The sequence below is a fragment of the Pholis gunnellus genome, assembly GCF_910591455.1.
Source record: "Pholis gunnellus genome assembly, chromosome: 11".
In the NCBI taxonomy this organism is placed as follows: Eukaryota; Metazoa; Chordata; class Actinopteri; order Perciformes; family Pholidae; genus Pholis; species Pholis gunnellus.
Genome location: NC_136538.1, coordinates 20,689,484 through 20,712,260, shown reverse-complemented (window position 1 = coordinate 20,712,260; position 22,777 = coordinate 20,689,484). Strand labels below are relative to the sequence as shown.

General features: G+C 42.6%; 1 protein-coding gene across 1 annotated transcript in view; it reads left to right on the top strand.

The window, feature by feature from the left end:
* LOC306703121 (protein kinase C epsilon type-like) overlaps positions 1–22,777 on the top strand; it is a gene marked incomplete at both ends in the record, with an annotated part of 52,038 nt that overhangs the window by 16,907 nt on the left and 12,354 nt on the right. Inside the window, 9 exons of the mRNA XM_079168967.1 lie at positions 3,436–3,499; positions 9,565–9,727; positions 10,178–10,212; positions 10,352–10,440; positions 10,589–10,721; positions 10,878–11,020; positions 11,128–11,224; positions 11,315–11,580; positions 11,795–11,968. Of these exons, the coding sequence (XP_079025093.1) occupies positions 3,436–3,499; positions 9,565–9,727; positions 10,178–10,212; positions 10,352–10,440; positions 10,589–10,721; positions 10,878–11,020; positions 11,128–11,224; positions 11,315–11,580; positions 11,795–11,968 (1,164 nt within the window). The remainder of the gene's footprint in view (positions 1–3,435; positions 3,500–9,564; positions 9,728–10,177; positions 10,213–10,351; positions 10,441–10,588; positions 10,722–10,877; positions 11,021–11,127; positions 11,225–11,314; positions 11,581–11,794; positions 11,969–22,777) is intronic.

Below are 22,777 nucleotides of genomic sequence, written 5' to 3'. Positions count from 1 at the left end.
GAAACCTGCTCAATTGAGTTAAAACCTGCAATTTAATTTGCCTCTGTGTGTGTGTGTGTGTGTGTGTGTGTGTGTGTGTGTGTGTGTGTGTATTTTCCCCGTGCATGAGTGTACAGTTTCAGGATGTTCTCAAAAAAGCTAAATAAATTCAATTTGACTTTGACTCCCTGAGTAATATGCAACACACACACACACACACACACACACACACACACACACACACACTAGTACCTTGCAGTTTACCACATGATGAAGACCATGTGATGTTTGAAGTAGCTGTCCTGGACCTGCAAATGAAATCTGTGGAAATACATCAGTAGCAGCCATCAGAGTAATTAACGGTCTTATTATGTGATATTATTACTGTATATTTTATGCTGTAGTTTAACATGCAAATACTGTAGGAACAAATAAGGACATGTTATACATCGTGGACTGCACTGGTGAATTCAGGTGTGGTTAGCTAGCATCTTTTCTTTTTGTTTATAATATTTGCATTTGTGGTTCAAAGATGTTACAAAGTGTGTGGATACATGGAGATCTGCTAGCCATGGATGGACTAAGGGAGCTGGTTATTATTGTCCCACTGGCCAACCGTGGTGCTGCAACTAAAATGTCCTTCAGCACTAAAGCTATTTTCCCCATCGATCCCCTGTAAAACCGTTGACAAGACACAATGAACTGTCAATTAATACTCATTTTATATCCAATGAACTGCAGCCAAAGTTGTGTTTTGGCATCTAAATTCATCTCGTATTCATCTCATCTCAAATTGTATTTGAATGCACGTAAAAAAAATAATGAATCACACCAACTGCGCTTACATCCATAATGTATTGTACATATTCATGCTGCACCTGTGTTTTTACAATGCTGGATACACACAGATTCCTTCTTCCTCCACTGGTAAAGAGGGCATCCCTCCTGCCTGCCCTTCCAGGGACCTTGGACCTCTTCGCGCCCCCAGGCGGTCAGCTCCCAGATAAACAGGGAGGAGTAAGCACGGTGCATCGGCCATGTGTATGCGAAGGAACACGCGGCAAAAACATGGTCACATGGACACATACGTCACATGGAAGGGCCTTTTCCTTCCTCCGCCGGCTCTATATTTAGTGACATCTGCACCTGTGGGTCTGAGCACGCTCAGTAAGCAGCTGATGAATGGTGGGCTGTGACCTCAGAGGAAGGGAGGTGCTGTGTGTGTGTGTGTGTGTGTGTGTGTGTGTGTGTGTGTGTGTGTGTGTGTTTGGGATGTTTTTGGGTCCGCACAGCTACTGTGTTATTAGTAGCTGAAAATGTAGCGTTACTTTTTATATTTTCATGAATTCTCCTCTATGTATTGTTTCATTACTCTGTATAAATCAGCAGTACTTTAGCAGGATGTGCGCAGCTTATTATGTGATATTTTTTATTTATTGATTAAGTTGCCTAGAAATTGTCAACAACACTGCTAGATGCCCCGATACAAGATCCCTGTGCCCACAGCAATGCCTTTAAGATGTCATATTGTGACCAGTTAACTAACGAGTCATTGTTCCTTCTCAGATTGAGGTATTTGAATGATTTGATTTTTGCAAAACAAACTTTATGTTGCAGGTATTTCCTTACTGTATTTTTTTTCAATCTTTTTTTCAATTTATTTAAACCAAAAACGTATTTATTTACTATAATTATCTATTTTATATGCCTCAATATACTCTGCATAATCGCAATGCAATTCCTTTCAAGAAAACATAGTTTTATTCAGTTTTATTATACAATTGTTGTTACACCTACTGTTCTTCTCTTCATATGTGACTCAATGCTATCCCTTTCTTTGATTGAAGCTGGAAACAAAAACAGCCCATTATTCTATGGTGTTCAAATCATTTGTGTGTGTGCGTGTGTGTGTGTGTGTGTGTGTGTGTGTGTGTGTGCGTGAGGGGGGTTGGCTTACACGGGCTTCTGATTTTTTTAATATTTAATTCTGTAAATCTTTTAATCTGTAAATCACTCTATGCTTAATCTTAAAAAGTGCTATATAAATAAAACAAACATTATTATTATTATTATTATTTCTGGGAGCAGAAACTGTCTCCCCTCTCCTCCGCAATATCCACGGTAATATTCTGCCTTCCTCATCTGTCCATCTGCCACGACAACTTCCTTCCTTCCGCGCCGTCTTGTAGAAAATGCAGATGGATGGTAATAATTATCCTGTTAAACCTCTAAATGCTTTCGGTGCTCTGCCCCACACACACACACACAATAAATAAATAAAAAATGTGTTGTTCCTAGAACAAGCAAAGACTGGATGCGAAAAGAGAGCACGTTAACAAACAAAACAAAGTAATCCCCTCCCCCCCCTCTCTGCACTTTCACATTGCAACAAGCCAACAAACTTTCTCTGTCCTCCCCCTCATCCGTCTCTCTCTCTCTCTGCTTTCCATCTCTTACTGTATACATTACTGAACCCACGCCTGTTCGCCTTCGCTGCACCAAGTCTTCACTTAGTACTGTTCAATGTGCATGTGTGTGTGTGTGTGTGTGTGTGAGGCATGCTCACGCAGAGACACACACACACACACACACCCTCACACACTTGGCCGTGTACACAGATGCACGTGCGGACTCTCAATAGAGTTCAGAGCAGCAGTTGTCTTCACTCCCTCGAGCTTCTTTCTGGACCAAACACATTGGTACTCCAGTGTGTGAGAGTGTGTGAGAGGTGTATATATGATGTGTGGGTGTGTGACAGGATATGTGTCAACCTCTAGCGCGCTCTAAGTCCCACACCACAGTGTGTGTGTGTGTGTGTGTGTGTGTGTGTTTTTCTTCCAACCTTCTTTCTTCTACATGTTACCACATTACCGCCGTGTTGCAAGTGACTCTGCGAGATTTCGGCCAAACAGGATGTTACGATCACACACTTTCCCACAGGCTGGCAGCGTGTTTGTGGTGGTGGTGTGTGTGTGTGTGTGTGTTAAGATTTATTTTTCCGATATCAATACATTGTGGAAAATATGCAAAGACACATCAAATCATCATATTGATGGATTTGTTGTTTTCACAACTTTATCTGTCTTGACAGTGAGCAGACTATATTTTGGACTGTTGATTGGAGAAAGAAAAGCAATTTTATGCAATTACCTTTACAATAATGTAAGAAGCAATTTTTCACTCACGTGTCAGCTCTGTGTCCCCATCAATGCACTGGGACATGAGCTAGAAGAATGAAGTATTTTCTTAGCAAACAACATGGTGAATACCACTGTATACATATGACCAAAAGCAATGCACATTTATCTCAAATTCTCCTTCTTTATGTTACTTTATGTTCCTATGTTACTTCCATACTGTGGACAACTTGCCACATCCGACAGCTACATTTTTTAAATCCACATTCTCCTTCTGTCCATCCTTATTCTCTGTTTTTCATTACCTGTGTGTCTGCAGATTGACCTGGAGCCAGAGGGAAAGGTGTACGTTGTTATCGACCTATCAGGATCTTCAAGTGAAGGTGAGACAACTCAGACTTTTACATAAAGATCAGGGTCAACTCAGGGGCATCCAAGGCCACACAGACTCACTGCTGTTATCTGTTATATATCTGTTCTCCTTTGCTCTCTTGTTTCCCTTTTTTTATAACGACACAAAAGAGCTGTTGCATATCGGTCACAGAAGCTTTTAGTCTAAAGTGACACTCTCGTCTCAAAGTGTTCCCTCCTGTCATTTGTGTTTCTCTGGATTATCTGTCGATGAGGACTGAGGCAGTAGGATTTAGTTTTCTGTTGAGCCCTTTTGGCTTTAAACGCTAATAGTAGCTACTGAGTTCCTCTTATTTTTTACTGCAGAAAACTGATGTTACCACATTCAGAAATATGAAATCCACAACTTCTATGAGAACGTATGTGGAAGTTGTGACTTGTGTGTGTTTGCGCGGTGTTTGTAAGAGCTTTCATAAACTTTGCAATGAGTTAGTATTGCATCATATCACTGAGCTTTTTAAGAGTAGCATATCTTCTTTATACATACGTACATAGAGAAAACACAGATTACCTGTTTAGTTTATATTGCAGTCAGTTTTGTAACCAGTAACACTTTCTTTGCATTTTAAGAGAACATACATAAAACCAATGTGGATTAAGCAATAACATAAACAGATTAAATTGAAAATGTACTTCATAATTGCATATATGGATTATAAAGTAATCTACATATGCTGAATACAATATTTACATTCACACATTTATAATGCAGTATATCAGGTACATCAAACAGCTGTTTTTTCTTTGATGTGCTGCTTGTCCTGCTAATATATGTGTGTGTGTGTGTGTGTGTGTGTGTGTGTGTGTGTGTGTGTGTGTGTGTGTGTGTGTGTGTGTAGGTGTGTGTGTGTGTGTGTGTGCCTGTGCAGTAAAAGCTTTGTAAAAGCTCCTTTGTGTGTTGAGTAACTCTTCCCTGCTGCCTCTTTCTTGGCCTTCACATCTGCCTCTCACTTCAAATCAATTACCCTCAGATTCATTTTACAAACACTGTGTTGCTCCAGTGCTCCAGTCTGTTTGAAATGACTTCAACTTTGTAGTTTTAAAGTAGAGCATCTGTGTGTCTACACTGTGGCCATGTAAAAGTCTTTCACTCCGACACCATCGCATCAGGAAGCAGACATTGCGAGTTTCCTGTGTATTACTGCCATACGGTAATGAGAGACATGGTGTCAGGCAGTAAGTGCTGATCAGCTGAAGTTTAATGATGACGCAGAGTTCAGTGTTTCACTCTGAGCTCTACGATCGCCCCATTTTTTCATAATGTGAGACGTTGTGGTGAGAGAGAGCCTCGAGGCGTAATCGTCTCCTGGAAGTCGCTTCATGTTCACTGTTAATCCAAGATGTTTCTTTTAACAAGCATTGTGGTCTGATTAAAGACAGATAAACACACACACACACACACACACACACACACACACACACACACACACAAAGTGGTGCAGCAGGACTATAAAACTCACGGTTCGGATCGTATCACGGTTCAGAATCACGGATCGGATAAATACATTTGCCGATGATAATTGATGATCCATATTGGCAGATACAGTTCTCTTTTTTGTTACAGCAAAGCTAAAGTATATACAGTATACTGTATATAATGTGCCACCGTCCAAAATATCCTTTCAAGCGCTCTGAAGTATATTGATGCTTAGAGCTAGTGTAGATAGGTCATAATTCATCTGTAATATCTATTTCTGGCGACGGTGGCTAAGTGGAGCGCAGGGCCGTCCTTCAATCAGACAATCGGCAGTTCGATCTCCGGCTCCGCTAGTCGCATGTCGATGTGTCCTTGAGCAAGACACTTAACCCCAAAATGTCTCCCGTAGCTGTGCCTACGGTGTGATAGAATCGGAATTGTAAGTCGCTTTGGATAAAAGCGTCTGCTAAATGACTGTAGTGTAATTTATGTTGTTTTGAAAACATCTCCTTCAAACAACTGGATTTATTCCAATTTTTAACCAACACTACATTTTACGAGATTGCAGGAGGACACATCATGAAAACGTTATAATGTACCTTTGCCCAATACTAATTTTCACTGAAGAGAGCCTGAACGCATCATAATGTGACTGAACAGAACCTTCGTTCTCCTCGTGTCATTTTCAACACGGACTGGTTGTTTACAATGTAACATTATCAGAGATCAGCGACTAGAAAACCATAAATTCCGATGTCCTGATCGCATATTTTACTGAATATTGGCGGACAGCGATCTTTATTTGACCAACTTTACCAACAACGACTGTTGGTTAGAAACAGGCAGTAACCTCCAGGTCTGAAAAGTAAAGCCGATGCTGAAGTGCCTTGAACCTGCAGTCTCTCTATTGGCCATCAGGGGGCGACTCCGCTGGTTGCAAAACGTTTGATTGTATAGAAGTCTATGGTAAAATGACTCTACTTCTCTCTTGATTTATTACCTCAGTAAACATTGTAAACATGAGTTTATGGTCTCAATCTCTAGTTTCAAGTCTTCTTCGATACAGCGTGATGTTCATTTAGTAAATGATGGTCCCATTCAGAGAAGAATAGACCAGGGTATGCTTTAGGGCGTGGCTATATTGTGATTGACAGACCCCAATCAATCGCCTGAAACTGAAAAGAAACAGCCTGAACCACCTTAAACTGGACAAATCTTTCCAACTTCACCAGATGTGAATGCCTTTTCCACCTTGTGTTTGGGTCGAAGTAGCCGTTGCCCCAGAGAGGACTGATCTGATACTGAATTTTTATTGGTGTTCGTGCATCCGTGAGTGTATGCGTGTGCACCAGATTGCGTGTTACAGAGACATGACCGAATGGAAGAAGAGAAAAACAGAGAGGGAGTTAACCAGAGGTCACAGGAGGGGGAGAGGGGGTTGATAAATTGATTAGTAAAGTGGAGTGTGTTCTCTAATGGACCAGTTACATCATCGAGAGAGAGAGAGAGAGTACAGAGTGACAAAGAGGTGTCATTAGGACAGGGACTTTTCTCTCTTATAAATTTGTTCTTTAACCTTTATTAGATTTCTTTCTGTCTGCAGTTTCATACAATGTATTTATGTACCTGTAGGTGTGTGTGTGTGTGTGCGAGAGTGGATGAAATTGCAGTCATTACTTAAATGTGTTTGCATTGCAGAGAACACATGGGTGAACTGTCAGGCCTGAGAGCTGCAATCAACCTATTAGCTTCTAAACACACACACACACACACACACACACACACACACAAAGCCCTGTTGTCACCAGGACCGGATGATAAGCGGCGGCCTGTTGCCAAAAGCAGGTGAAGGATTTATTTTTTGTTCTGGTTGCGTTGTTATCAGCTGTGAGAGTATAATACTGTGAATATAACGAAGCTTTTGGGTTATTCATGGTTAATGTTTGGAATTCTATGTCTGTAAATAACATGTTGTACCAGTTCCTGAACGGTCAGAACAGAAACAGCAGTGAGCTTCGGGGCAAATGGATTCTGCTGTCGCTTTGTGAATGTTGTTCATTCATTCTTTTAACGGTATCTACATCAGCGTCATCCTCCTGTGAGATGAACCGTTTCCCTGGATCTGTCGGGTGGCGCCAGTGCAATAATTTCACAAGTATGTGGTTTTGCGAGTTAAAATGCTGAGAGGAGTTGAATGAGCGTCTGTGCAGGTCGAGGACTACTCAGGCGTGAGTTGACCTTATGTCAAGGTAACGCTGGATATCAGATAAAATAAAAAATAAACAGGTGCTGTATGCCTGATTCATTTTAGAAAGCAACATCATCAGGATGTTTTGACTGAAAATGACGGAGGAGCGTCAATAAGAGTACCAATGAGCACTGGTATTAATTGAATGTCAGTATCAAATATCGCTTGACTTAAGATTTTAAGTCTCGTTAATGCTTCAAGGTGCGAATAAAGTTTAAGATGCTCATCGACCGTGGTGCAGTTTGTCACTGTTACCACATTGAGCCGTTCACTTTGACTTTTGGGGTTGTGATAAGGACAGCATGTCTATCACAGACACCCCCCCCCCCCCCACCCCCCCCCCACCCCCACAGTGGACGACGCCAAGTCAAACACTGTTGCTAGGCAGCAGTCGTCAGTTGCTAGGCAATGGCAAAGGGGCTGGAAGAGTAAGAGTGAGGACAGGCGGAACATGACAGGAAGAAAGGAATGCACAGTGAGTCCTTTTTTAACAGAAGAGCGGCCATAACTGTAAAGTTCGTCCGGAGGGTGGTGCCAGAGGAAAGATGGAGCGCTTACAGATGTTGTTGTGTTATAGATATTTAATGTGCACAAGTCGTTGTTTTCGACCTGACAGAGATGCTCGAGCAACGGCCAGTGGGTCGTCAGGAGTCGTCATCCTGTGGGGAACATAAATATCAGCAGATTTCACATCAATGCAGCTGATCAATAGAAAACCTCGTGACAATGTGACCGACATTCATTACCTGCTGCATGTGGGTCAACAACATACACTGAATAAATAGGAATTTACTCACAATGTGGCCAAATGACATGATCTGAGCTGGTGACGGCTGAACCGTGAAAGAGAGACGACTACTGTGGGTTTGATGGTGGCAAACATGGCCGCCAGAGTTAAGAGGCCTGATGACCACTCGGGGTCAACAAATCAATTATGTCGCCAGATTAGATTCGTAAAGTGTTTTGAGGGAAGAGTTCGATCCCTTAAAACCACAATAACACACACACACACGTAGGTTATGTTTGAATAACACGAGGATAATTGCTTTTAGCTAAAGCGATCCCTAAAACCACACCAGGATTCTTCCCTCTTCTTGAAGCTGTTTCACTATGTTGAACCTCACGGCGGTAAACAGCAGTTACTTCAAAGTGTCTAACAACCATATGCTACTATCTGCGCTCCTTGTTTTTAATTGTTGCATACTAAAAGGGATGGTTTGGGTGTGTTGAAGTGGGGTTGTATGAGGTATTTATCCATAGTCAGTCTTTCTTTTAGGTGGCTAAAATATGATGTGATGTTACCCTCGTCCACAGCAGTACACTGCTTTACTACCGTGCCGTAGTCCCGTCTGTTTCTCCAAACTGGATGAGTGCCGGCCGTCTTTACTGTCGGAAAAAACACTGACTATGGATAAGTTCCCCTTACAACTCCACTTCTAAACACCTGAACTATCCCTTTAACAAGACGTCGTCTTAGCCGTATCTAATCTGATGACTGAAGGTCGTGTAAGTGGTGTCTTTATCCCCTTCAGGTGTGTGACACTCATCCACAATTATGATCCGCTTGTGTGGATGTGGTGTGTTCTCAAACCAATAAAAATTAGCAAAAGAAAAAATAAACGCTCAGCAAAAATTTTTCAATTTTCATTTTTCAAGGTTTTGTGTTTATCTGTCACACATCACACATAATTTATTCATGCATACCTAATTAACATTTCTGCAAAGTAACAACTCCCCCCCTCTCTCTCACATGCTCCCCTGAGGTGGTGTGTGTGTGCGTGTGTGTGTGTGTGTGTGTGTGTGTGCGTGTGTGTGTGTGTGTGTGTGTGTGTGTATAATGAACACAGTGTTTGGCAGTAATTGAAATCTCTGCTACTCCACTGGGGAAACCCTCGGTAATGAAACACAAAGCGACAGGACGAGCAGGAGAGACAAAGACAGACATAGTGACGGTGTGAAAAAGAAACAAACCGTTGGTTTAACTATTGTCACTGAACGCACCATCCTCGGCCACTTTCAGCCACACGGTGTCACCGCCATCTAGTGGCTCTATGGTGTGAGTGCAACGTTTGTGACGGTTCATCGACTCGCCAAGAAGGCAGACGCCACATCCTGCATCTGTCGCACACTGATGATTGTTCACTTACAGCACTTATATTCAGAAAAGACTATCGTATTTGTTTTTGTCTTAAGATCAAATAAAAATTAGTGTAGCTTTGCTTATTTTTTGGGACTATTTCAGAGAAGCCAGAGAGTAGCATCATCATCAAAACGCTACCTGCATATATGCGTTACAATGTGATATAATATAGTGAATATAATATGATTTTGTTTTTGTATTTTTGTGCTTGTGTGTGTGCGTGCGGCTCCAGCGGGCTCCACCGAGAATGAGGAGCGCGTGTTCCGGCAGCGGATGGGTCCCAGGAAGCGCCAGGGGGCCGTCCGCCGGAGGGTCCACCAGGTCAACGGACACAAGTTCATGGCCACCTACCTGAGACAGCCCACCTACTGCTCCCACTGCAGGGACTTCATCTGGTCAGGACCAACACTACGTGAAACACACTGAGCATCTCACACCTAAAACCGAAAATAACTGTTGGAAAACCGATCCATCCAGACAAACTGCGATAGCGTGGAAACCATGTGGCCCCGGGGCTCTCTACTCTGAAACGTTTGCGTAATCAGGATAAAACAATAAAACTATTGAGAACTATTTTTTTGCAGGTATCGTTCAATTAGCATTAGCATTAGCAAAGTCAACATCAACTCAAAAGCACAAAGGATTGAACCCTAGGGTCATTGATAATGAATAAAACACCTTCGTTGTATATCTCTTCTTGTATCTGATAAAATCCTCCCTTCCTAACTAGGACACAGAACACAGCTCTAAAAGGCTTTTATACATACAGTTTAGGTAACAGTTTTGTCTGATTCATGCTGAGTCAGCTTTGTGTTCTCACACACTTCTGTCTCTCTGACCTGCAGGGGCGTGTTAGGAAAGCAGGGCTACCAGTGTCAAGGTAGGATGGTGTCTTTACATTCCTGTAGTCCAACGTGTCTAAATCTTTTAACTAGTGTTTGTCGAGATTAACTAGAGGCACTGAAAGGATTTCCTTATAAACATGTAACGCATGTCTGTCGTGTGTGTTCCTGCTGCAGTGTGCACCTGTGTGGTCCACAAGCGCTGCCATGAGCTGATCATCACCAAGTGTGCAGGGATGAAGAAGCAGGAGGACACAGTGGAGGAGGTACTCATCTACAACCACAGGCTGCTTTGAGGCTTCACCTCAGACAGTGGCTACTGTTAAATGCAACTTTTCTGTCTCAATAAAATCAATTAGAGATACTCCAGCTTGACAGATCAATTGACTCACAGTTCTTTTGTGCCCCTTACAGCCAGTCGGTTCTCAGAGGTTCAGCGTCAACGTGCCGCACAAGTTCAGCATCCACAACTTTAAAGTTCTCACCTTCTGCGATCACTGTGGGTCTCTGCTCTGGGGTCTGCTGCGACAGGGACTCCAGTGTAAAGGTGTGTCAGCTTGTTGTTAGTTGAAGTACTCAGCTCTTTGTGAAACCTATCACGCCGTTCACTTGACCTGAACTAGCTCATTCATATAGAGACTCCTTCAAGTGTTTTGTTCTGATTTTGGACATGCTAACCGTCTTTTTTTTGTGCGTGTCTTAGTGTGTAAAGTGAATGTGCACAGGCGCTGTGAGAGTAACGTAGCTCCTAACTGTGGCGTGGACGCCAAAGGAATCGCTAAAGTCCTCGCTGACCTCGGAGTCACACCGGACAAGATCTCCAACAGCGCCCAGAGACGGAAAAAGGTGAGTCATCTCATCCACGAGTTTTAGAATTGAAGTCAACTGGCTGTTGAAAAGCAGAGATAAAATCAAGAGGAATAAGAGCATTTGACAAAATGTCTTTAAAACAGCTCCCTCAGGGTCAGGACCCCCAGCAGACACTATCAGGGACGCCTAAGACAGAAGACGACCGCTCAAGGTCCGCCCCCACCTCACCATGTGACCAAGGTAGTAGAAGTCCTCACCGTCACACATAAACTCAACCAAAGCAAATGAACGAACGCACCAGAACTTTGTGTTATTTTTGCCTCCGTCCAGCCGTAAAGGAGCTGGAGAACATCCGGAAGGCTCTGTCGTTCGACCACCGCGGAGCGGAGCACAAAACGAAACCCCTGTCCTCCCCCTCATCTGTTGCCGCGGTGCCGGGGGACGGTCACGGGGGCAGAGGGGGCAGCGTCAGAGAGGAGGGTGAAGGAGGCCGGGAGAATGGAGAGGTCAAAGGTCACATCGCGCCTGAAATCAAGAGGATGAATTTGCCCGACTTTGTGTTCATCAAAGTTCTGGGAAAAGGAAGCTTCGGAAAGGTGAGCATTCCTTTCCTCCTTCACTCGGCTACCTGATGCTTTATGTGAGTAGATTGAAAACAGGAGCGAAATCAGTCGAATGAGAGACAGAGAGGGAGAAAAGCAAGACGAGGAGGAAGATAGGAGAAGAGACGAGAGAGCTTTGTGGACAAATATTCCCTTTGAATGTCGTGTTCGTGTTTCCGGCTGTGTCGTGACTGTGTCATGTGACCAGGTGATGCTGGCGGAGCTGAAAGGCAGCGACGAGGTTTACGCCGTCAAAGTGCTGAAGAAGGACGTGATCCTGCAGGACGACGACGTGGACTGCACTCTGACGGAGAAACGCATCCTGGCTCTGGCCAGAAAGCACCCGTACCTGACACAGCTCTTCTGCTGCTTCCAGACTAAAGTAGGAACACACACACACACACACACACACGCACACACTCACACACACACGTCTGCAGACATGCTTTGCACCTCCAGGGGGCAACATCAGACCACGTTTATATCTGCAGACTCCAGTTGTTTTGACTTTCATTTTTATTTAAACTGTGTTTCCACCCTGGGGGTTGAGTCCCATGATGAATCTGATGGGTCACCGCATGATTTCAGGGATGTGAAAGAAAAAAATATGCAACACAAACTCATTTTTTCTTTTTTTTTTGGTGTTTAAAACCTGATACTGAAACCTCCTCAAGCCTCTAGAAATCCTTCAAATGAAACAATATTAGAGGGTAAAACTACTCACACCTGATGTTCATACTAAGCTGTAGACCTGTAGACAGACTCAAGGGGTCTAAAGCCAAATGTACGATGTCAGGTACTGTATGTCACAAACTGCCAAACTTCCAATGGCTTGTTTGAATAATAGAATCGCAGCATTATCCTAACACACATCTCCCTATCACAGTAACTATAAGAGAACTATAATAAGGGAACTGATCTGTAATTCACTTCTCAGAGAATATCTCAACTTCTCATTATGTTCAAGGACAAACTGTCCTCACTTCAGCATCCCTGCTCTAAACCTGTTGATTGCATGCTGGGAATTCAGCTCAATGTTTTGAGACTGGGAACAGTTTCCAGAGAGCGTTTAATCAACTTTAACACCTGAGTCATCACTTCCGTTTCTGTCCCATTCACACTCTGCTCCCTCTCTCATCGTCTCTTCCCGGCTAATTTGTCCATCCGTACAGTAAGTGGACGCTGACAGACGGACACACAAAGGGCACCCGTGGGTGGGACGCCGCTAACGTCGGCCGCTGTATTTTTTGTTTATCGTGTGTTGCATAAGTGTTCCTGTCGCAAAACATATAGAGGCTCTGTACATGTACTCGTGTGTGTGTGTGTGTACTCCACACAGGCGTGTACTTTTTCCCAGTTTGAGGACTTGCTGAAGGAACAGGTCGTGCTGATGAGCCGAGTCCTTTCGCCGCAGCTTGAGCATGACGCTGCACAGGTGTTAACTGTTATCAGACGGGCCTCAACAAAACACGGGCTGCACAAGCCCGAACATCTGAGAGACTGGAGAGGAAACGCCTTTGAGGTGTACTGAATGTTCGCTTTTGTCAAGAGTAATGGGCGCAACGCTGAAGTTTAGAGTTTAGATGAAGAGTTTAGAGAAGTTTCCACAGGCATTCATTTTCAGTCTGAGCTGTTTGTTAGAAATATTTAGGCGAAAGCTCTTCCGTCGCAAATTCATCGATCACAGTCACAGAGTTCAGCTAAATGATATCGTTCATAAACTAAAGAAAACAAAGAATATGATAAAAGGCATATATCCAACAAATAAAAAACTTCATACATGGTAAACTCAGAATCCAATAATTACAACACATTATATATAAAAAGGATTATGAATAAAAAGAAACAATTGAACATATTATAAACCGAAGATTTTCATTTTATCGTACCCAATAATCTGTCCTGCAATTATTCAACAATAGCTTTTCAGTGAACTTTAATTGCAGCTCATATTTTAGTTTTGATTGTAACGGGTGGAATTCACTTTTCCCACACAGGAGTAAAATTTCATACAGGACTTGGTTTGATATAGAAAAAGCCCAGTAATATTCGCCATATTAGCCTGGACCTAAATCTTAATTATGATAACTTGAAGATGTGTCATAAAGGAAATCTGTCTGAAAAAGGATTGTTGGCGAAACCTCATCGGCAACCATCAAAATAAAAATAAAAAATGACTCAACTCATGTTAAAATACATTATTTTGAAATGCAAAAAAAGAATTGGCCAATCCAGCAATTGGCCAATCTAAACTAGTTTTGAAGGTTTTCTTTCCTGACTCTTGTGATGCAGTCGATGGCATTTGTTGTTTGAAGGCAGTGAAACATTCTGACGAGACCTGAGAAATTCTAGGCCGGTATACACAGTGATGGAAAGTCTTCTGTGGTGGATCAGTGGGAGTCCAACATGTCAGGCAGGAGGAGTTTTGTGAGCTGCATCTTGTGTTTATTTTCTCAGACTGTTGTGGAAAAGCCTGAGACTACCGATGGCGTCTCCAGTTCAATTTATTTATTCCTGTTATTTCCCTCCAAAACAAACACCAGCATGCGCAGGGTGGACGGACCAGCGAGAGAGAGAGACAGACAGTAACAGGCGGTGAGACAGTGTTCTCAATCTACATTTTTGTTGTTTTTCCCTTCATTATTTTTTCTTTGTTTTATTCAATTTTTCTATTTTTTGTCTGGCTGTCTGACGCATTAATGGCCACACACACACACACACACACACACACACACACACACACACACACACACACACACACACACACACACACACACACAGTCTGGCAGTCAGCGGTGATTGTGTTCTTGGACAAAACAAAGGGACTGTGGCTCTTATGTAACTGCTTTGATCTTTATCAGGGACACGATGTGTATTCCATATGCTGTGTGACCCCACCCTCATCACCCTCCTCTCCCTCCTCTCCCTCCTCTCCCTCCTCTCCCTCCTCTCCCTCGCCTCCCCACCGGACTCTTCTTGGAACACACACTCGATGCTCTGGATTCAACGTGATTACTGTAAACAAACCCTCATGTACGTTCTGTGTACGGAATATAATCTCACACACAAACACAGCCCCACGGTGGTGTCACACATTCTCCTTTTACATAACGGCGGTTCCACTCTGAACCGCTGATCCACATCCACTCAGTGTGATAATCAATTACCTCATTAGACCGCGCAACAATGACAGCAATAGTATCAGATCCTTACAGGGTTTTTAGTGTACAGCTGTTGGTACTCGTTATCAGTAAATCACTGTGTAGCCCTGCCCTAAAGCCTACCCTGCTTTATGGTCTGTTTGACTCTAAATGGACCATCATTTACTAAATGAACATCATGCTGTATTGAAGAAGACTTGAAACTAGAGATTGAGACCATAAACTCATGTTTACAATGTTTACTGAGGTAATAAATCAAGAGAGGATTAGAGTCATTTTCTTAGAGACAATCAAACTTTTTTTTGCAACCGGAGGAGTCGCCCCCTAATGTCCACGAGGAAGAATGCGCGTTTAAGGCTCTTCATTATCGGCTTCACTTTTCAGAACCGCTTGATCCTCGCACAGTAGAACAGATACTATCAACACACCGACTCCGTCACTGTCTTCTTGTATTTCTTCTTCAGTCACATTGTTCATCCATCTCAGTTGAGTTTCTACATTCTTACTTTTCTTCATCCCTCAGCATCGACCGGAGACCGCGTACAGCTCTGACCTCCATTTTAGACGTTTTTCTCTCCCCGCTTTCTTTCGTAATTCTCTCCTTCATTCATTCGCTCTCCCCTTCATTTCACTGCGAGGCCCCTAAAGGGACAACACGTCCCTCTGTGTTCGGTGTTGGTACACATACACACCTATGATGTCACATACTGGGTCATGCGAGTGTGTGTGATTATGTTCACTTTTACAACACATTCCTGTAAAATATATTTGTGAAGAAATTCTTACACTATAGAAAAGTCATAAGATAATTCTTTTGTACATTGTTGCAGTAGAGTAGATAGACTTTTAGCTTTTTATGGGATATTCTTAACTTATAATATACTGTATGTCTTGTTTATTTAGCATCTGATTCTTATTAAATGTGGTTTTATTTAGTATCTGGTTTATTTATTATTCCCTTTCCTTGAACATCGTTCTTTACTTTGACCTATGTCCCACCTACACCCTCCCTCCTGTTCTTCTTAATCGACTGTAGGATCACAGTCGTTCCCCTATCAGCCTAATTACCGCCAAGAAATGTAAACAACATTATGCAACAGTAGCGCCGGGCCTCATTCTGCTCCACACAGAGGCGGTGTGAGGAAGGATTAACAAAATAAAACAGGGAACTCTGTTTTAGACTGCAGATTGTCCTTATTTGTGGTATTAAATTGTCTTTTCGAACAGAGTGACGGTGGGGAAGAAGTGCAGAAGGGTTTGGTAAGAAATGAGTGAAGTAAGGAACAGGACCGATTACAGAGGAAGAGATATAATTGGTGAACATCAGAGGCAGCAGAGACGGCCAGAAACAAGCCTGGTACATTAATGAACCTTTGTTCTCTTGTGCTTAGGCCAGAGAGAGACTGATGGAACAGGGATGCTCAGGGTCAGTGGGGTCGTACAGACGAGGGAGATGACTGAAAGCAGAGGTGGAGGGCCAAGCTGCTACTTTAAGGGCCCCTTCAGACCACTTTGTAACTTGTTTAAACATATCTATCTTAAAGAAGCATGTGCTGTGCCATAGCTACAGTCTGGCATGTACCAACAGTGTCTGATTTGATGAAGCAATCATACGTTGAAAGTATTCTCAATTCTCGCCATTTAAAATATTTCGAAATTGGATCTAAAATTGCACTACTTTTTAATTGTGTCTATTAACTGTCCTTGCTACAAAAGCTGACAGGGATTGAGTGCAGGGTTTAACATTCATGGTCGGGATGTTCTTTATTTTTCTTATTGCCAAAAAATTTCATGAAAACCAACAAAGTGTTTGTCCATCTCAATCATTTCTGACATCACTACCCTTTCTGTGGCACTCAGCCACAAGAACATGTATTTCTACTCATGATCAAAATCTTTAAATATATGTCACACATATATATATATAGTTTCATTTGAGAAAGCCTCATATTTCCTAAACAGCTGGGCCCTGTAATTTTAGCAAACGTTAGTCAAACAGGAGAAAATCGGGAATTTGTTGGGGACTATTTTCTGGATTTATCCACATTTGGTGCTCTGGTGAGTATTTGTGGCAGCAGGACAGTGTGTGTGTGAGATTGAGTCACAATAAACTACATTGTGTGTGTGTTCATGGTTATATAGGAACATGTCACCCAGTGCAACCGTCAGGCACGTTGATGGGTTTTTAATAGTGTCTGGACAACAATGGAGCTCTCTGGCACAGAGGAAGAAGATAAATACACAGACAATGCATGTTAGTTCATCAATCCATTGTTGGTCCTCTCATGGGGCGTTGTTTGCAATAACAAAAATAATAGAAAATAATCAGTCTCATATTCTGTTTCATGTTGTGTCACATTTACTCAACAGGAGATGCATTACAAACGTGAATTATGAGCTGAAAACACTTTAATGAGACCATGAAGATACATTTGGGTATTTGCAGTGCATACCGAACTACAAACTGTGAAATAAGACCCAGTCAGTTTGGGCTCCCCCTCTTATATCTCATGCTCATTAGAATATACCATCCCCCATCATAGTATCTCTACCCACAGCTTGAGAGCTACCTTTGCAAAGGTGCGCCATATTTTTGTCACAAGCCAATCAGAGCAAACTGGGCTCTTTCAGGTGGAGGCCTGAAAGAGAACATTAAAGCATGTAGACTTGTTCCAGTAGAAACCAAAAAAATACAAGTTTCCCTCGAATCCTAATCCTAAACTCAAGGCTGTCCCAAACAGGACGTACTTGAGTTTACGCGAGCAAACTCTATCTTTTGACATAAACTGTGCGTGTCAGCAATTTGACTTGAGACCTTACGTCAGCGTGTTAAATGGTTACACTGACGGATTACCAGGCTGCAGGAATTAAGACACAGAATCGCATTAGGTGTATTAGAAGTTCAAAGTACAACTGAAGTGTTTGACGTGCATCAAAACCAGCATACCAGCGTTATGAAAGTGGGTCGGTTTTCCCCCCTCCATCACTCTATTGTTACATCCAGGCTTCTCTTGTGATAGCACGTCTTCGTCTGTGCTCGTGATCCTGTAGCTGTCACAACAAGTTAGTTGTGATATTAAAGCAATACTTTTCTTGCTGAGACAAAGCTGGAGAGGTCAGCTCTTCAGGTGATAACTCAGGGGAAGTAAAACCCCCAAACTCTTATGCATTGAGTGTTTTGTTCTTCTGGTCTTAACTGCAGGAGTAATGGCCAGCACATGTCTCTTCCGATGCCAGCACAGGGTTTATCTCCTTACCGGCACAATTATTGGGTTGAGTGTTCTTGTACTACTTTCAAATTGAGAGCACTTTTTGAAAGTGAGGACATTTTGCCGAGTCCTCACTTCTCCATCCAACTCTGCATCCATCCTGCTCTGCTGCTGACACACGTTCTCAGTCTCTATCTGCACAGACTGCAGACTGTACACACACATAAACTGTATGTATACCTGTATACACTCAAACAGAGTCATGAAAGCGTCTTTTGTTAAGAAACACAGAAATGACCTCCCTTCTGCCCCTTAAAATCACACACACTCTGCACACTACAGTTCATCGTGGCTTCATAAGGACCGGACTTCCCTGGAAGTCTGTTTCTCGTGAAAGTAACCAAGACAAACCACTCGCTTACTTTATTTTACTAATTTTCTTTGGACGATGAAATCCAAGTGTTGCTGTCTTTCTTATGGGAACGAGGAGTAAGAAGATATTCTGTGTGGACCAAGCAGCCCGCAGCACGCATTTAACTCCCGTCAGACATCGTGATGAACCGCAGTGAGGGCAATTTTAGCAGCGAGAACAATGATCACACACACACACACACACACACACACACACACACACAGTAGGCATGCACAGTGTAGGCACATGCAGGCCGCCCAGCCAAATATGCGTTAGTCATGAGCAGTGGAGGGTTTCACTTTCCAAGACTACTGTTATTAGTGGATATATGTATGTCTGCTGTTCTTGGGATGCAGTTCAGGCATACACACACACACACACACACACACACACAGACACACACACACACTTACCTAAACCTTGTGAATTACTTGTATGCATAATTCTATTTCCCTTCATCCCTGCTGGCTATTGTAAAGTAGGTGTAGAGCAGTCACTATGATGTGAACACTACGTGTGCATCGACACTTCTCTAATAAGCTGAATAAAGCAAAAAGAAAACTCTTCAGCAAGTCCCCGTCGGTTTACTTTGGAAGCGGTTTCTCGTTCAGAACATTTTATTGACACACTTCAGCTCACGGCCTGCACGTTCTGGTCGACACAGAGATTCACAGAGAGCGGGTTGCTGCTCAGTACCAGGACACGAGCTTGATTTGACTGCACTGTTTTTTTAAGGACAAGCATTCTTGATCTGGTTCCAGGGCCACACACACAATACACTCTGTCCCCCAATTACAATCATTTCCTGCTGCAATCATCAGTGAAAAAAGAAAAAGCCTGCCCTCCTCTTAAAGGCAAAGTCCACTAAATACACGGATGACTCTAAAGGAATGATTCACCTTTCTGGACAGTTGTTGCAAAAGCATTTATGAGGAAAGCAGTCTGGTAAACGTTATGGTCAAGCATGATGAAAACAGTGATTAGACCGTGTGAGGCTCTGAATCGTACCACGGGGCACCTCCAGGTTCTGTTGAATGAAATCACTGAGTGCATCGTTACTGGGACGGCTCTGTGTGGTAATGACTAGCAGCCAAACGGTAATGGCTCGTAGTGTTCCCGGAAAAGTAGGCCAGCAATTCACTTCTTTTTTTTTTTTTTGTACACGGACAAAAGTTCAAACCCTATTTGCCATTTTATGTTGTTGTTTTTTTTCAGTTTTTGACTGAGTTTAGCTTCATGAACAGACTTCATATTGTTGGGAGATGTAGCTTGTGACATTTAAAACCAAATACAGAGTTATTTGTTGCATTATTTACAAGGATCTATTAACTATGAAACAGTCTCAATGTAATACGGGAGCCTATGTGTGTGCCCATAAGCTAAAGCTGATCCTCAGTGAGGATATTGGCTTTTTCTATACAGTTATGTTTAATATCATTGGGTCTGTTTCCTCATGACATCATACAAAGTCATTTACAGCATGCAGGTTCACTAGAAACTCCTTCGGCTCAGACTCCAGCGGGGCCTCCGGCAGAACACTTGAAGCCTTCAAGCTTTTGTCGGACCTCCGCTGGGAGGTGTCGAGCTCGGGCACCCGGCTTCCTGTGAGCCAACACCTCGCTGCTGGAGGACCAGGCTGTATTTCTGTGCCCGCTGGAGAAAAAGGGGGGGGGGGTCACACCTTCCTGTAGTTAAACTAGAGGTTTTCTGAAGGGAGTCTGGCAGCTGCAGATCTTTACAGCACAATGTGATGGTGCTCATGAAGACGCGACCGCTTTTTTTCCACAGGAGCCGCCAAAATCAACACGGTGAAAGTTGCTTGTAGTAGCTTTAACTGAGATCTCATTGTGAGAGAGACATGCGTGTACAATATGATAAAATAACAAAACATATCAGAGCTCTGGTGCTTGGGATTTCCATTTAAGCTAATATTCTACTTTCTCAACTACATTTACCCGACAGCTGTAGATACTATGTATTAGTACATTTGTTTCCTTTTACTTTATTTAGACCGTACACATTTTCTTGTTACGTTTTCATGCATTTTGCTCCCTTCTTCCTCTCTTTCTTTACATTTTCCTTTGGTCCTTATTTCTTTCTTTCTTTCTTTCTGAGATTCTTTCCTTATTACTTTGTCCGGTGTGACTTAGTCCTCATTTCCTTATGTCCTTATTTTTATCGTCATCTCTTTCTTTTTTCCTGTCTTTCTTTTCTTCCTTCTTCCCTTATCTGTGTGTGTTTGTATTGTTTTATTCTCTCTCTCTCTCTCTCTCTTTCTCGCTCTCTTTGTGTGTGTGTGTGTGTGTGTGTGTGTGTGTGTGTGTGTTACACAGCGAAGAAAGAGAACGTATGAGTTAATAGTTTTGGGGTTACATAAGATGCAAGTTGAGTCTTGTTCTACATACATTACAGCATGGTGGCACAGAGAGGGCACATGTTTAATCGTACAATAGTTAGATAACCATCAAGACGTTATGGCCAGTGTCGGGATCATCTGTGTGTGTGTGTGTGTGTGTGTGTGTGTGTGTGTGTGTGTGTGTGTGTGTGTGTGTGTGTGTGTGTGTGTGTGTGTGTGTGTGTTAGCAGTGGGAAGGCAGTATCTGTACATTTGTAATTACCCTCAGGAAATGTTTATTCATGTTTGATTGGGTGGGACCAGCCGGGATTCTGGGTACATTTAAACAAACTATTTCGACATCCTGTTTAAAGTCGCTTTAAAGTGAGAGAGAGAGAGAGAGAGAGAGAGAGAGAGAGAGAGAGAGAGAGAGAGAGAGAGAGAGAGAACTGGCTGAGGTGGATCGGCGGCCACTTATGTAAGACCCGATCCTGAGGCCCTTTTAAACCGATACTGAAGAGGAAACAAGGAGCCCAAAGTCAGCTTTAACAACATGTGAATGCAGTCGGATCGGCCACTAAGGCCTCCAGCTGCAGTGAACAGCAGAATTAACTTAGTTGAATTCAGGTCAAACTAATAAATTGGGGGCAATGTCGTAAATGTAAGTAAGAGCAATCTCTGGCCTGAGGTAGATTCAAATTTGGGAAAAAGAAGAAACTGGCTTTTCAGCATTTACTTTTTTAATCCAACAACTGTCCTGTCTGATTATTTGATCCACAAAAGTGACTTTCTAGGACATGTATGAGCTAAATGACATGTGTCATGATAGACCATGGTTTCATAAGGCTCACCCCTATTGTTGTCTGTTCTCTCGCCTATTTTACTTTGTTTTTAAATTCATGTTAAATTCAACCTTCCACAAATCAAACAGAGGAACTTCGCCTCCCCCGGGGTTTCTGTCTACCATTAGTCACCTCTGTTCAGAATGGGTTTCATCAGAGGAAAAGCAGGGCAAAGTGCAGGATTACAGGAATATTTTCCCGTTAATGACATTGTGAGGAAACAGGATTGTTGTAACCGTAACCATAAAGATGACCGTGTCATTCTTGATAGTGTTTGGTTAACTGGAACTCTGTCTGATCCCCTGCTGCTCTGTTTCAAAGAAACGGTAACAGTTCATATTTTTCTTCTTACCTGTAGTGCTATTTATCAATCGAGACTGTTTTGGTGCGAGTTGCCTAGTTTTGGAGATATCTGCTGTAGAGATGTCTGCCTCCAATATAATGGGACTATATGGCTTGCAGCAATGTCTCTTTTCAGAAATAATGACCCGGTTACTCAGGATAGTCTCACAACAAGTCTATATTTAAGATTCTGAAATTTCCAAAGCTATTGTGACTGAGCTCAATTTCTGGTTATGTGATACTCAGACTGTCCACTAACGAGGGCTGCACCACAGCAGAGGTTTAATGTAGAGAATGGATGCTTGTGAGGAATGGGACCAACATTACAATGGCTGGAAAGGACTGCTCCTGGATTCTTATATACGAAGCTGTTTATATCACCCCCCCCCCCCCCCCACACACACACACACTATGTCTCTCTCTCGCCCTCTTTTATTTCCGATGTGAAGAAAGCAAGCTGGAATTCAGGAAGGGGGACATTTTCCCCCGGAGCCCATTTTCAGTACCAAGAGAATAGAACTCGGAAGGTGCGGTGTGTGTGTGTGTGTGTGTATGTGTGTGTGTGTGTGTGTGTGTGTGTGTGTGTGTGTGTGTCACAGGAAGTGGAGACAATCTATGTTGGCCATGTTGGTTTTATGTGTTTTCACACCGAGGGTATTCTGTGAGACATAAAAAGTTGTTTTATTTTGCTTGAATTCAGACTTAATCTTGTTTAACTTCATGTGTCTGAATTAGAGGTAGTGATATGGAAATAATACTGTGGAACACTTTACTGATGTCAGTATTTTACAGTAGTTACTCAAGTATTCAACTTGTCAGTGTAGTATAGTATTAGAATAGTATAGTTTTAGAAATTACAATTATTGGAGGCTGGTTATGGTTAGAAGAAG